Source organism: Nyctibius grandis, chromosome 5 (assembly GCF_013368605.1).
Source record: "Nyctibius grandis isolate bNycGra1 chromosome 5, bNycGra1.pri, whole genome shotgun sequence".
Taxonomy (NCBI): domain Eukaryota; kingdom Metazoa; phylum Chordata; class Aves; order Nyctibiiformes; family Nyctibiidae; genus Nyctibius; species Nyctibius grandis.
In genome coordinates, this window is record NC_090662.1 from 78,420,678 (window position 1) to 78,434,734 (window position 14,057).

The following is a 14,057-nucleotide window of genomic DNA, read 5'->3' on the forward strand; positions in this document are numbered from 1 at the left end:
TGTTAATGGTAGCAATAAATGCTGCCAACTTCCATTGAAGGAGCATCTAGTATCCAACCAGCTACCTTCAGCCTCTAGGCAATTCCTCCCAGTCCCTGGCAAAGCATTTAATTACAGATAATTCAATGCAAGTCCTTATTTCGTGATGGCACCCCAATTGCTGTCACCTTTGAGAATCTCACTTGCTACTGTAGAAGAGATACAAATGTGAGAGTATAAACAATTTTAAGCACTGTGCATTTGACAGGACATGGTTTGAGTAAAAACTGCATTCAAAAGAAATAATTCCTTTTGTGATTTTTCTTAGACTGATTATTTATTTTATTGAATTATTTCCACTTTTGTCATGTATACTCCTTGCTTATCTTCTACACTGCCTGTTAAGATGGAGAATAAAACTAGACTGATCAGTTTTGCCTTTGGAATTCCTTTATCAGTTACCAACACAATCATTTTATGTTTAAATAGTAAACAATACCTGGTGAAGTTTAAATCCAAAACAATACAATTTTTAAACTGAAATCCTAAAACTGTTTCTGGAAGCATTTCTCTTAATACTGGATTTTGCAACTTTTTTGAAGAACAGAATCAGTATTTTATGCCTATGTTATGCAACCAGATTACATTGTGAAACTGGAATCCTTTAGAGGGAGCAATATTTCTCCCAACAATGATTAATGAGCTGAAAAGAAAAACCTGATGCTGCTACACTTCTTGCACATCAGGCAAATACATAGAACATATCAGCATGTTTTGTCCAAAGGCTGGAAAGCGTCTTAGTGACTCCCAACTGTCCGTAAATATATTATACTTAAGAAAAACACGGTGCTCCAAGCTTGTAGATAAAGTAATATCCCTACTCAATATATAGACTCCATCATTGTGGAGAGTGCAAGTCAAGTTAAGACCCGATTTTGATGTGTTCTCTTTGAGGTAGAGCCATTCTTTGGTAGCAATGTTGTAAGACTGCACAGTTAACACGTCCTCACTTTGGCTGGATTTTTGGTTTGGTCCAAGTTCATGAATACAACCCCCTACGAGGTATATAGTTTCTTCAACAGAGAGCATCTGTTGTTTGCGAACATGGACATCACAAAGTTCAAAGTTGGTCCAGGAATCAGAAGTGGGACAGTACTGCAAAATGTTCATATTCCTATCTGAAACAGAGGAGAGATATTTACAAATAAATAAATATATTAGAAGGTATTCATGGAGGAAGATTCTTCCTCCCCACAAACTGTAACAGCCATTATTACAGATTGCTAATGTATTACAGTGCAAAAGCATAGCAGACCAGGGAAGTCTTCAAGTCTTTGCCCTTGACAATAAAGTTTGAACATTCTGTTCCTTTGCAGAGGGAAAAATTAAGCTGCTTCTGGCACATTTATGTGATGCAAATAGCCTGAGGATGCAGATTTTAGCAGAATAATCCCTACATTTTAACTTATGCTTTTAATTTTGTCTCTGATTGATATGTAAGAATTTTTTATGAAAAGGGAAATGGGGCAGTACTCTGCTCTCTAACAGTGATCACAGATGAATCAAATTATCATGAAGACAGTATGCTTCATTAATGGCTGTCAAGTGATGATTAATCAGACAAGCTTAACTTTGATACTTTGCATTTCATTCCATAAATCAAAGTTTTATGGACTAGAATTCACAAAGCTAGTTACATTTCAGCAAGTGGCATGGATGACCTAAGGGAACATGTTTAGTACCTCATAAAGAGAGAAACACATATTGTCATAATCATTTAAGAACCAAGAATTCTGTGCTCGAGCACCAGACAGAGGCACAGTAAAAAGCTGAAGCTGTATCTACACTTCAGTTACAACTCAGTGGATGCATGCGTTTGCAATACTGTTATTCTATGAAATTGTTACAATACCACCCTGATTTATGGTGCCTGGCTGTGTCCAAGGCTTCACTAAATCAACACAGAATGCACAGGACTTGTTAGCTAGTAAATTCAGTTTCAATCTCTAGAGACCTGAGCTTAAATCCAAACTCAAGTGACAAGTGGCAACAGGTTTGCAGACTCCAGCCTGGTCTTTTAATAAAATCTGCTTTGTATTACAAGTCTATCCTGCATGATGATCTCCAGATGAGCACCCAAGTGGAACTGCAGACGGTGACATACTGACAACTTATGTAAGGGTACAGGTATAAATAGCCATAAATATAACTAGATTGTCATGAATGAAGTGCATTAGCAGCACAATTAGGGAGGTGCTGCTATAGCATTTGCTTGCACTCTGATGACTTTTAGCCATTGCTTATTATTTTACATTGCCTTCTTGAATACCTAATCCACATTAAATAAAGGAAAAAAGAGGAAAAATATCACGGCAATGCTTTATGAAATTGCTGATCAAAGCTCTACATATAGATGATCTGTTTACAAACAATGTATCATTCTCTGACTCAGTAAGGGGAAAAAGCCCTACATTTCTAGCAATGTCTATCCACAGCAGTAACCTTCCCAGGAAAAAAAGGTGCTATGGTTTGAGAGGGGGCATATGAAATGGAGATCTATTGTGATATGGCCCTCATTCACTCAGTCCAGAGCCTAGGTCTTTTATATCCACTGCAACAAACAAAAAAAACCAACACAAAACATGAACATTATAGCTCCTGACATGGAGTTTCTATTAGGATCTAGGTTCACAAGTGAGAGCTGAGAACTGAAAGGGAGCTCCATTCAAGAAGTGTCACTATAATTTACAGGGGGAAATTCCAGATCCTACCATCTTTTGGCAAGTGCAGTCTCAGAAGAAAGCTCTACACATATAAAAAAAATAATCCACATAACCTACCAAAACTACACCAAAACTACAGTCTTACTGAGGTATATGCAGAAATACTAAAAAAAAAAAGAAAACTACATAGTAATTGCTGCATGTGTTTTATTTAGTGAATATAATGAAACAGCAAATGAACTTCAGCGTCTCTCAGATAGTTAGTTATGCCTTAACTCTCTCCAACATCTGCATAACTTGGAAGGTGAATCACCAGTGTAATTGCAGCAATTCTGGTTTCTAAGTCTGACAGCTGTCCTAGGCCAAGGTGTCATAGAAAACCTGGTTCTAGACTCTTTTCAGGAAAGAATCTTTATTCCTAACAAGCACAGGTGTTTGTTGTCCTGAACTGTCCTGGATTTAAACATAAGCCTAAATGTGTTAGTTATCCACTGCTCACAATTTTATCCTGTTTTACTATCCCATTTCCATTAAAAATGGCCTTTAGGGAAAGACCTAAGAAAAGATCTAGGAAAAGACCTAAGAAAAGATCTAGGAAAAGACCTAAGAAAAGATCTAGGAAAAGACAGGGGCCTGAATGTCAGTGGCAATCCGCTGAGGTGTGGAAGAAGCAAGAGGTAACTCACTGATTGTTCTTCAATTGAAATCACAGATAATAAGTACTGAATGAGGAGCTTGACACAGGGCAGCAATCCTGACTACATACACTTTGTTAATGAATTTTAAGGGAATAGCGTCTGCATCAGCAAGATGCTGATCTTCCTATCCCTGGTACCAGGAGTAGGCGGCCTGAAGAAAGAACAGTGCAAGCACCGTGGAAAAGGAACTTGCAAAGTGCATGGGAAGTAAGGAGAAAAGCTGGCACTCCCATAACCTTGTAGCACTATTAACAAAATCACAGCTTTTTCTTATTGTGTCTTCTCTTTCTCTAGACAAAAATGACAAAACCTTAACTGCAGTCTGTAGAGACAAGTCTTTCCATTACTCTCTCTTTCAGTCCCTTCTCCTTGTTCTCTGCTCTCTTGTCTCAAAGGATGTTTCCCCTTGGGTTTGACTTTTCAGCACAGCAAGTGTTGTGTGCCGGACACTCTTTACTCCTAGTGCCAGACATCAGGGAACACAAGGCACCCCAACAGGTCCTTTAGTGGGGATGACCAGAGGGCTAGGACTGCAGAGCACTCTACAGCGTGGCCCTCCATATGGACACAGGCACACTGGTATCTTTGGTTTTCCTCAGTGAAGTCACCAGGTTCTTGGGTCAGAATGGACCGGACAAAATGCTTTTGAAGGTCATCATTGCCACAAGGATCATGAGGGGTGGAAGTCTGTCTTTTATAAACCTTATAAGAGTTCAGAGCTAAAATCAGCTCAGACACTAGAAAGGACAGCTTGTTCCAAAGACTGCAGCCTTTGCTTGCAGTACTCTCTGTAAAAGCTGATCTCTCTTGTAATTTTATGCTCAACTTGGAAAGAAGTTTAAAACTACTGTGGTCAAAAGAAGTGGGCAAAGGCCTAGAGATAGGAATTTAAATTTAGGAAATCCTGGTAAATACTGAACATTTGACATGGAAAAAAAAAGACTTCTAAAATGTTGAGAAAACAGTATTCCTCCCAAAGAACGGCACTATGTGCTTAAGGAATGAACAAATGGGAGCTCTTTTTAAGTGGCTTGCTTTTCTACCGGATAAAGAAAAAGAAATTGTCAAGACAGGATGCAACTTCAAATCCTTCCCCCTGTAGAGTATCCTCAGAAAATAAGGTATAGAAAGGAAGTAAAAAAATGTTGATTCTTGCTTAAGCTTTTGATTAATTATTCAATGAAGTTATTTCAGCACTGAAAATCTTACCTGTAGCTTGAATTTGCCTGTGAAACACTGAAATGCTATAGTGAAAGGGCCATGACATCTATTAATACATGAGAAAGACTAATGCAGGTAGATATTTTCTTCATATTTTTACTTCTGACAGTCTAAAACGGGTATTTAAAAAGTAAACAAAGTGTATCTGTTGAGATGTCTCTTTCTAGTGTGTGATCAAAACCTAAAAACAGGAGAGCTAAGCTGGCTGCTGAAGTACCCATCAGTCTGTTCCCTCAGTATAATAAAGCCCCAGATCCATGTAGGCCATGAAGAAAACAAAAATCTGATTCCTCTATGACAGAGCTAATTTTTTTTTTCATTTCTCAATTGTGTTCTACCAGTGATTTATTTCTACATGTTTTAATGAGTATTATGCAGCTTTCTACATCAGTTCAAATGATTTCCTGAAAAAGAGAAGAAAATTATCTGGGCCTTAAAAGCAATCAGGTTTATTAAAAAAAAAAGTAAAAGCAAGCTTTCTACCTCGAGCAGTGTATCCTCCGATAACGTAGATCTTGCCCTTGCACTCACAAGCTGAGAATTCTGCAAGAGGGTTTGGCATGGATGCTACGAAATTCCACCAGTCGTTTTCTGGGTTATAGCACTCCACGTTGGAAAGTGACTGACCACCGATCGCATAGAGCTTTCCATTTACAGCTAAAAGCTTAAAATTGGACCTGAAAGAAAAGATTGCAGCATTAAAATAGGTCGCATAGATGTATAGAAAAATACAGGAAAGAAAGTTCTTCCTACCCAGGCTCCAACATACTCATCATCACTTAAAAGTCATACCATCACTTCATATATTACAGCATCTGATCTTTTCTGTGCAAGGCCAAAATTCTGTAATTACACTGTAATTGCTTAGGACAACAGTAACATTCTGGATGTTAATGATGTTGATGTTGAGAGTGATGAATATTTTATTTTTTATTTCAATCTGTCACGGTTTGAGATCTAAAAGTTTAGCTAACTAATGTGTTCAGTAGATGTCTTGTTTTTACTAGGTTTTTAGTAAAGTACCTTTAGTAGAGAAAAACATATTATATATACACACAGCCAAGGGCATTATTTTAGTTAGAATTGCAGGAATTTCAAACAAGGCTTGATGAATGCCTAAGAATATGTACTCATCTCAGTCTATAATACAAAATCTCTTTAATAACTGTACTAAACAGAAATCTAAAGTGGTACACATTGCATCATGTTCTGCAAAAGAGGGAAGAGAGAATCTCCTGTATCTTATTCAGCATTAATTTAAACTACTAAACATGCTCTCCGTCCCACTGAAGCAAGATGCACCTGTAAATTAATGTTCCACCCATAGCTGAACAAAATACATTGCACTCCACAAGCAATGCCGTGTTCTTTTATTTCTTATTCTGTTCCATTATGCATGGCAAAGGGCAACTTTCTAACTACTGAAGCTCAAGAAGCCTTACATCTTACACTTTTAAGATAAAACAGGCAAAACCAAATCGTCTGTGGATGTTAAAGGTGCAAGTCTGGAGGAAGAAATTGGAGGGCTTGAAGTTAAAGGGCTTGCATGCTCAGTTATTCCTCCCAGCTATGAAAGCTGGTCTAGTAAAAGATGAGCTCTTCCTCTCTTCAGAAACAGTCTCATTGCCTAGAAGGGTTGGTCCTTCTCTACTGCTGGGCCAAATCGAGATTTTACCATGCAGTATCCCAATTAATGTGTTAAAGTCACTGGAGTGCACCAGCTCAGCATAAAGCCAAATGGGGAACTGCTTTCTCTGTAAAACTGAAGTGGTGATTTAGACTTGCACTGGCCTGCTGAGCAGCAGTGTGAGTTTCACCCTGCATGAATCCAAGATTCAAAACTTACCACTAAGTAGTTTTGCAGGGTTTTGTCTGGACAAAATGAACCATGCCTAGCAGCAGACTGCCCTGCAATTTCTTTTTATTAAATATATTTGGAAAAATAATTTGTTTCCAGATGGAATCATTTTGGTCTTGTCATCCTGATATAGCTTCGGAAACTCAAATGCTCCTTTGAAGGAATTAATTGCTTTTTATTCATTTTTTTTTTTTGCTGACATTTACCATTAGGTCACTCTGTTCATCTCCTCTCTACAGCAATTATGTTTTCCATCTTAGAAAATCCAGAAAACATGGCAATCAATAGTGGGTATGAAATGAGGATAATTACTTGCAAAACATTACGATTTTCAAAGCAATGTACCTGTTCTAAAAGTTATGGTGGGAAAAAAAAAATCCACAAATTAACAGAGCAGCAAAAACCACAAAATGTAAATGCATTTTCCAAGCAATCCTTTAAAATCTAAAGTATGTTAGAAAGTCTGTAGCTCTGGCCCTATGATGGAGATGGTGCAGGATTTTTGGCTTATAAAATGAGTTCACATGCACACAGATAGCGTTTCGCTATTCTAAGATCTTCTAGCCACTTTTTAAACATGAAAGTTCAGCCACAGAGGACATGAATTAACTAAACAAGTGTGCGGTGTCAGAACATTAAAGAATTCAGGTTTCCTAATTCACACGTGCTTCTCTAGTTACCCTGCAACTGTAGCTTCTTACTATTTTATCTGAATAGAGGTCATTTATAGTTTTTGCTTGATGGCCTTCGTATCACTGAGTTGCTTCTTGCAGCACAGGGAAGACCATCTGGTGAAAGATGTACAACACAACTTTCAACAATTATTCTAGAAGGAGGCCATGTATACTGCTGTCAGTCATTTAACCACCTCCAACACTTGTTAAAATGGATGACATTCAGTGCAAGTATCTCAGATTTATGGAACACATTAACTATAAGGCTCGTTTTACTCAGAAGTAGTCATAAGTATCCATCAGCACACTTTATATGAAAGTTTGCACAATGGCTCAATATGTTATGAAAAACTACTGCCACTCACCTTTCCATGCCAACAACAGCAGGTGTTTTTATGGAGAGTGAACACTAGGAAATATTTAGTGTATTTTTACACTCTTTTAATGCGTTGGAGCAGCTGGAAACAAGGAAAGCAAACACTGAGCAACCAGCCAGCTCTCCACAAGTAACAACTGTTCCATAGACTACAGCTTGGAAACAATGGAGCTGAACAGTCTGTCAGATTCAATTGTGATATAACTCCACTCACATCAGTGAGTTATCTAAATTTGGGGGATCAAAAGTAGTTTCCAAATGGCAGGCTTAGTGAGTACCCTGCTTGTTGGGACAAGACTGGGTATGAGCTGTCTCCTCATGTCCCTCGTTTCCTCTGAAAGGACCCCAAGAACACAAGCAAGAGCGAGGTCTGGGGTTTTACCACAGTTCAAAATACAACATTTTTCATTCAATAAAGACAAATGCAAAGCACAATATGCATGAAGGAAGAAAAATCTAACACACAAATGCAAAGGATCTGGGGGTCAGAGTGCATAGCATTCTGAATACAAGACAACATGCAACGACTTGTACATTATTCTGGATTGCATTAACAGCTGTAGATGTATCTGTAGGAGACCACTGTGAAAGTGGCTCTAAAGAGGTCCACAAGCATTCTTCTTGTTCACTGACAGATATTATTCATTTAGTACACAACAAGAAAAAGTTAGCATAGATTAAATTAGAGAGGACTTCTGGATCAGAGGGATAGCTAAACATGGGAACAAGTTACCTGGAAGGAAGGAGGTTTGAATCTACATTGCTGGAGGGTTTCAAGAACAAATTAGACATGTTTTTGCAAGGTAAGCTTGGTCCTGCTGTAGAACAGGAGGCTTGAACTAACTAACCTGTGGTTCCTTCTGGCCAAATGATCAACTTTAACCTTAAAATTTCTCACAAATCAGGTTACTTCTTTATTCTAGAGTTAAAGCATTTACAACAGAGATGAAGAATCATGAAAGCACAGTTACGAATGCAATTCCAAAGCATTTTACATTTTTTGCATGAATCACTTTTTTTACATTCCTTATACGAGTCTGCAAAGCACACTGCATCAACCTTTAGCTTTGGAAGCATGTGACACGTTTGTGATAAATGTGACATGAATATTTCTAACTTAAAAAATTTTTAAGTCTATTTTCCCCCAACACAGAGAAATTTTGACCGAAAAAAAATATTTAAAATGCAGAAAGGGAAGGTCTCATAAATCACTACTATTCTCCAGGAGCATCCTCTCCTAGATTCCTGTAAGACTCCTCAGTGTGGCAGCAGTTCAGGCACAGATTGCTCACAATAACCATGTTCCACTTGCACGTGTATAATCCCAGCCAGCGGTTTACAAGGGTCTTCCAAGCCTGGAAGATTTACCTGCCATGTGTAGGAAGGTTCTGAAGGAAAATAAAAGTGGAATACACAGCTGTAACTGGCACATGCAGTAGAAATCCTATATTATTTTTAAAATAGCAAATTTCAACTGACAGCATCAATTTAGAGAAAAGTATGGAAAGGTATTCAAGGGCATTACTTGAACAGTCCCCACTGCACTTTGTTACCTTCTTGTTTTCAAAGACCACAAGTGGTCTTAGGCAACCCTTACAGGAAGTTTCTTCCACAAAAAAGTCCAGGTTGTTCTCTGAAGACACTGTTCCATGTACAGCAATATCTCTAGAATTAAAATATCTAGAAAATGTGAACTGTTATGGACTATTTGTGACAGGCATGACATTTAGCCCTCAGATGATGAGAAATTTCAGGCTCAGTCACAGGCTTTCTATATGAGTCTGAGCAAATTATTTTATCTCCCTTGCATACGCATAAACAGGGAATAACACTTTCTCAGGCTTATGGGGGTATCACAAGAATAATATATATACGTTACCTATTGTGAACAAATTTGAAACTACAGTAGTAAGACCTCTACATCTAGAAAGAAAGCTAACAGCTATAACCTAAACCAGAATGACTGCTAAGTATTCAGTATACATCTGATGGCTTTTGTCTTCTACTTAGAAGTAAGCTGGGACTAGGTCATTTATGCATATGTAGAGAATCACAGAATCCTGGGATTCCATAACATAATAGTGCAAATAATTAAAGATATAAATACCACAAAATTTACAAGGTTTGTTGAGGGCAGAGAATTTCTTATATTAACAGCAAATCAGGACAATTATTTCCATAATTACATAGCCTTCTCTCGAGGCCAACATATGCATTCATTCATACAGGCTAAATCCAAATACTCTTATTGTCTTAAGTCAAGCCAACTTCAATGGGGACTAGAACCCTCCTTCAAGGCATGTAAAAAATTCATCCATTGGCTGTAATTATATCAGCTGACATAAATTCATTTGGCAGACAGTCACATGACTATAATTCCCAAGCAGGACACTGGGCAACTGCCCTGCTTCTTTTACTACAGCACAACAAACTACAAATACAATGTCGAGCAAAGTGCAGATCTAACTGCAGCACATCTGTGCGGTAGACAGGCATCAGTGTTGCTCCTGCTGAATGCAAACTCCCTGACCCTAAAAATCTCCCTGCTCTTGTCTCCTACTGCACAGGCCACCTCTTCCTGTGCTCTGGCCACTAAATATCAAGCCAGTCATCAGAGACCTGAGCTGTTATGATGTCAGATAGAAAAAAATAATAACTTCAGAGTCGAGACTCCATGAAGATGTTAAAGTCAAAAACATGTTTTGTGAAGCTTCCGTGAAAAAAACTTCCCCTAATTAACATTTGAGGAGCAACATACTCACTCGCTGCTACCTTGCAGTCTAGAGACAGATGTAATTCTGGGTCCTTTTAGATCTCCAATAGCTACCAGGAAACATAAGAATAGAGACTATTCCAAAAATATCCATTCGCATGCTACTTTTCTGCCATAAATTGCCAATGTTAAATTCTATGCTTAGGAATACTTTGCTGTCACCTGTGATGGGCCTAAAGATTAAATCAGCATGGCAGTGCAGTTGAGAATAGTAATATAAGGAGAAAATATCCATGTGTTTACTTCAAATATAATGAATGTATTTCCTAGAAAAAAAGGGAAAGTGTGGGAGGAAAAAGGCTGATCTAAAGTTTGAACAGCCAGGTCGTAAGGTGAAAAAAGGGCCTCAAAAAAAGCATTTTTTAAAAAAACCCTCATTTGCCATGCTGCAGAATCACTGCACGTAATAGCATCTCTCTTGCTATGCACATCACACAAACCAATGCCAAAACCGTGTAACTTGATCAACGTGGGACTTGTATGTTTAAGTTAATTTCCATAGGAGACGCTGTGTGGGCTGACCCCATCATCCTTTCCTACTGAAGCCAATGTGCTCTCAGTCATGCTCATGTAGGCAAGACTGACGAAGCGAGGCCGACTAAAACCTCTCAGTTCCCACAGGCGCCTCGGTGAAGACTGCTTACAGCTCAGGCTCTAAGAAATATGTCTGCAAGAAAAGGCATTTGCAGTGTTTAAAAGCTAAAACCTCATTTTACAGATGCTATTTTTCACACCGCCTTTCCAAGAAACCAGAAATATCCCGGGTTTCCGATCAATTCTGATGACTGATTATGGAGGCGATCATTTCAGTGAAACTCTCACACCACCACAGCAAGTTAAAAAAAAAAAAGCTGAAATGAGAAAGAACTAATTTTAGGTCAAAGCCCTGTTTTCAGGGGTTTTAGCTGGCAAGCTCACTGGAATAGACTGCAGTTTTACTCCCCAGACACAAAGCATTTATGCCAATGGTTGGGGTCTCTGGATGATCCTTGAATTTACTGGACGGAGAAGAGAATTTCCATTCTACAGTGAATTTTGGTCTCCTTACTTGTTTTAGTTCTGATTCAGGCAGAGAGGATAAAAATGTAAGCACTTTTTCTAAAATGGAAACAATGAGGAAGTTGACATTGGATAAACAGAAACATTTTGTTTCAATGAAGTAAAAGGCTTTGTTTTGATAACTCTGCAGTGTGATTAAGGTAGAGCAACCACAACTTTGGCCAGGGAGACAGCCTTTCTTCTTGGGTCTCCCTCAAGGCTAGCTCTCTATTATTCTTTCAAACATAAATTATAGGAGTGTTTCTGAATACTAACTTAAACATAAAGGTCAAACAAACAATTCAAAAGGATACAGGGAAAAGCAAAATGGTCAAAATGATGAAAGTTTCCCAGATCAACATATTCTCATAAAGTGAGAAATTTCTCACAATCTTCCTGCCATTTTTCTGGTGAATATTTCACTGAAATGCAGGCCTACAAAATATTCAGATTTTTTTGAAAGTACAAATCAATGGAAAACTGCTCCAGCTAGACTTTTTCAGCCACCTCTAGCTCTGATAGACTGTACATCCCCACGAATGTGACTTACACTACTGCAGTTAAAATATACCACAAAGGAAGTAGGAGAAGAATTTTATCTTTGGGATTTTTTTAATCTTTGTTATTTTAAGGAGAATTATTACTACCAGTGAGACAGCAGTTTGGAGAGACTGGATCCTTGTTGACTACAATTTAAAGGAAAAGTGGGAGCTTATCACCATTTCACACCGAGGTGAATGATCACACATGGTGGAGAGCTGTAGAACAGTCCTCCTCTGCTGATGCCTAGCTCATGTTCTCCCACAGCCGAGGCCTTAACCACCAGCATTTACACAACAAAGTCCTGTCCTGCTCACCCTTCCCTTGCCACAGCAGCTCCTTGTGCCATGCATAGGGGACCCCTAAGCTGGAGAGAGGCTGCAGCTTTGTGCTGCGGTGGGATGACTGTGCCAGTAAAGACAAGGTTTGCCAGGCCTGTCTGGTGGCATGCTGCCAAGCCATCAGCAAGTGCTGTGGTCCTTCTCACCACACGATGCAAGAGACACAGGTGACTCACGGCACAGAGACAGGTCTGAATCACTTCTCATAACGTTGAGTCCAGTCAACACCACATGACTCAACCAGGTCTATTTTGACAATATACATGGACACACGTGTATTTCAGGGAGCAGGGGTTACCTCTTCTGGTTCATTGAAGCCAGCTGACTCCATTCATTTAGGCAAGGGTTGTAACAATGGGCAGCTGAAATCTCCTGGCTGGTGATCCTGTAGCCCCCAACTATGAACAGGTAGTTGTCCAGCGTCGCCGACCCGTAGCCTCGGACGTTCACCAGATCAGGGGGCAGGTTGTTGGCCAGGGGCAGCCACCTCTGCGCTTCCTCATCAAACCTCAGCATAGACCAGGGGGCTTCCAGCTGAGGGTGACAGCCTGGAGGCAGGCCCAGGGAGCAGGCACCCATGAAGTCCCCGATGGCCACAAGGGTGGCGGTGCCCCTCATCCGCCTCTCCTTCAAGTGCTGCTGGAGCGCATGGGGCAGGAGGAGATGTGGCCGGGCATCAGGCCTCCGCAGCACCTGGTGGTAATGGGTGGCCATGAAGTCTAGACAGGCATCGTGCAAGTCCTGGAGACCATAGACCTGAGCCAGGCGGTGCAGCTCGAAGCAGTTGCCCAGCCTCACCTGGGAGAGGAGCAGGCGGAGCAAGGGGGTGACCTGCAGGTAGGAAGCGGCCTCCACCAGCTCCTCCAGCAAAGGGGGCTCCTCATCGCCCCCCTCCTCCTGCTCCAGCCTGGCCAGGCAGGAGGTGTTGATGAAGTCCAGCACCAGCTCCAGCCCCAGAGCGCTCAGCCCCCCGCGCAGCAGCTGCTCCTCCTGGCCCTGCCCGGCCTCCCGCATGCCCGAGCGGTAGAGGGCTCGGAAATAGTCACTCTGCTCGATCAGCTTCCTCTTGCACACCGGGTAGCACTTGTCCCCGAGCCGGATCTGCACCACCTCCTCCTCCTCCTCCTCCCCCGCACCGGCCCCATCCCCTTCTTCCCCTTCCCCCTCCTCTTCCTTCCGCCGCCGCCGCCGCTCCGCCAGCGACATCGCTCACCCCCTCCCCTGGCTGCACTTCAGCCCAGCCGCTGCCGGCTGCGGACAGGCTCCTCCTCCGCCCCGCCGGCAGCTGCCGGCCTGGGAGGAGCGGAGCGGCGCCGGGCCGGGCCGCGCCGAGCCGGGCCCCGCTGGGGGAGGCGGGCAGGGAGGGAGGGATGGGGGGAGGCGCTGCCCCAGCCCCGCCGGCCCCCGCCGCCGCCGATCCGTCCCTGCAAGGAGAGAAGAAGGAGAAGGGGAAAAACAAAACAAAACAAAACAAAACACGGAGAGGGCAGGAAAAAAAGCCCTAAAAAGGCAATGTTGAAGCGCTGAGGCGATGGCCAGGCCCCTCCGCGCTGCCCGGCTGCCCGCCGGGGCCGCCAGCTCCAAACGACATCGCAGGGCACCCACCCCCCGGCCGGGCCCTGTGCTGGGGAGGGGGCGGGGGTGGATTTTCAAGCTCATGTGCGCGTCAGCGAGCGATCAGAAAGGCCGAGGCCCGGCGGCGGGGTGCAGTCAGGGGCGAAACGTGCCGCCACCCCCCGCCTCCCCCTCCGGCGCTGCCCGAATTGGGCCGGGATCGCGGCTCCAGCCGGCGGTGCTGACCTCTTGCCATAAATGTACTTCTGCATCCCTGCAGAG

The 14,057-nt window shown here is 41.8% G+C and overlaps 1 protein-coding gene across 1 annotated transcript; it reads right to left on the reverse strand.

Moving 5' to 3' along the window:
* Positions 1 to 705: 705 nt before the first annotated feature.
* KLHL42 (kelch like family member 42) lies at positions 706 to 13,427 on the reverse strand. The gene is made up of 3 exons (XM_068402261.1): positions 12,520 to 13,427; positions 5,105 to 5,298; positions 706 to 1,157 (listed from the first exon to the last, which is right to left on the reverse strand). Exons 1-3 carry the CDS (start codon positions 13,425 to 13,427, stop codon positions 706 to 708), a joined length of 1,554 nt encoding a protein of 517 aa, XP_068258362.1.
* Positions 13,428 to 14,057: the final 630 nt, after the last annotated feature.

Excerpts from the sequence above, each read along its gene's own strand:
- KLHL42 (XM_068402261.1), bottom strand. The coding sequence starts at position 13,427 with ATGTCGCTGGCGGAGCGGCGGCGGCGGCGGAAGGAAGAGGAGGGGGAA. Across the intron at positions 5,299-12,519 it reads GCTTCAATGAACCAGAAGAG|GTCCAATTTTAAGCTTTTAG; the intron begins GTAACCCCTGCT and ends CTTTTCTTTCAG. Across the intron at positions 1,158-5,104 it reads CGGAGGATACACTGCTCGAG|ATAGGAATATGAACATTTTG; the intron begins GTAGAAAGCTTG and ends CCTCTGTTTCAG.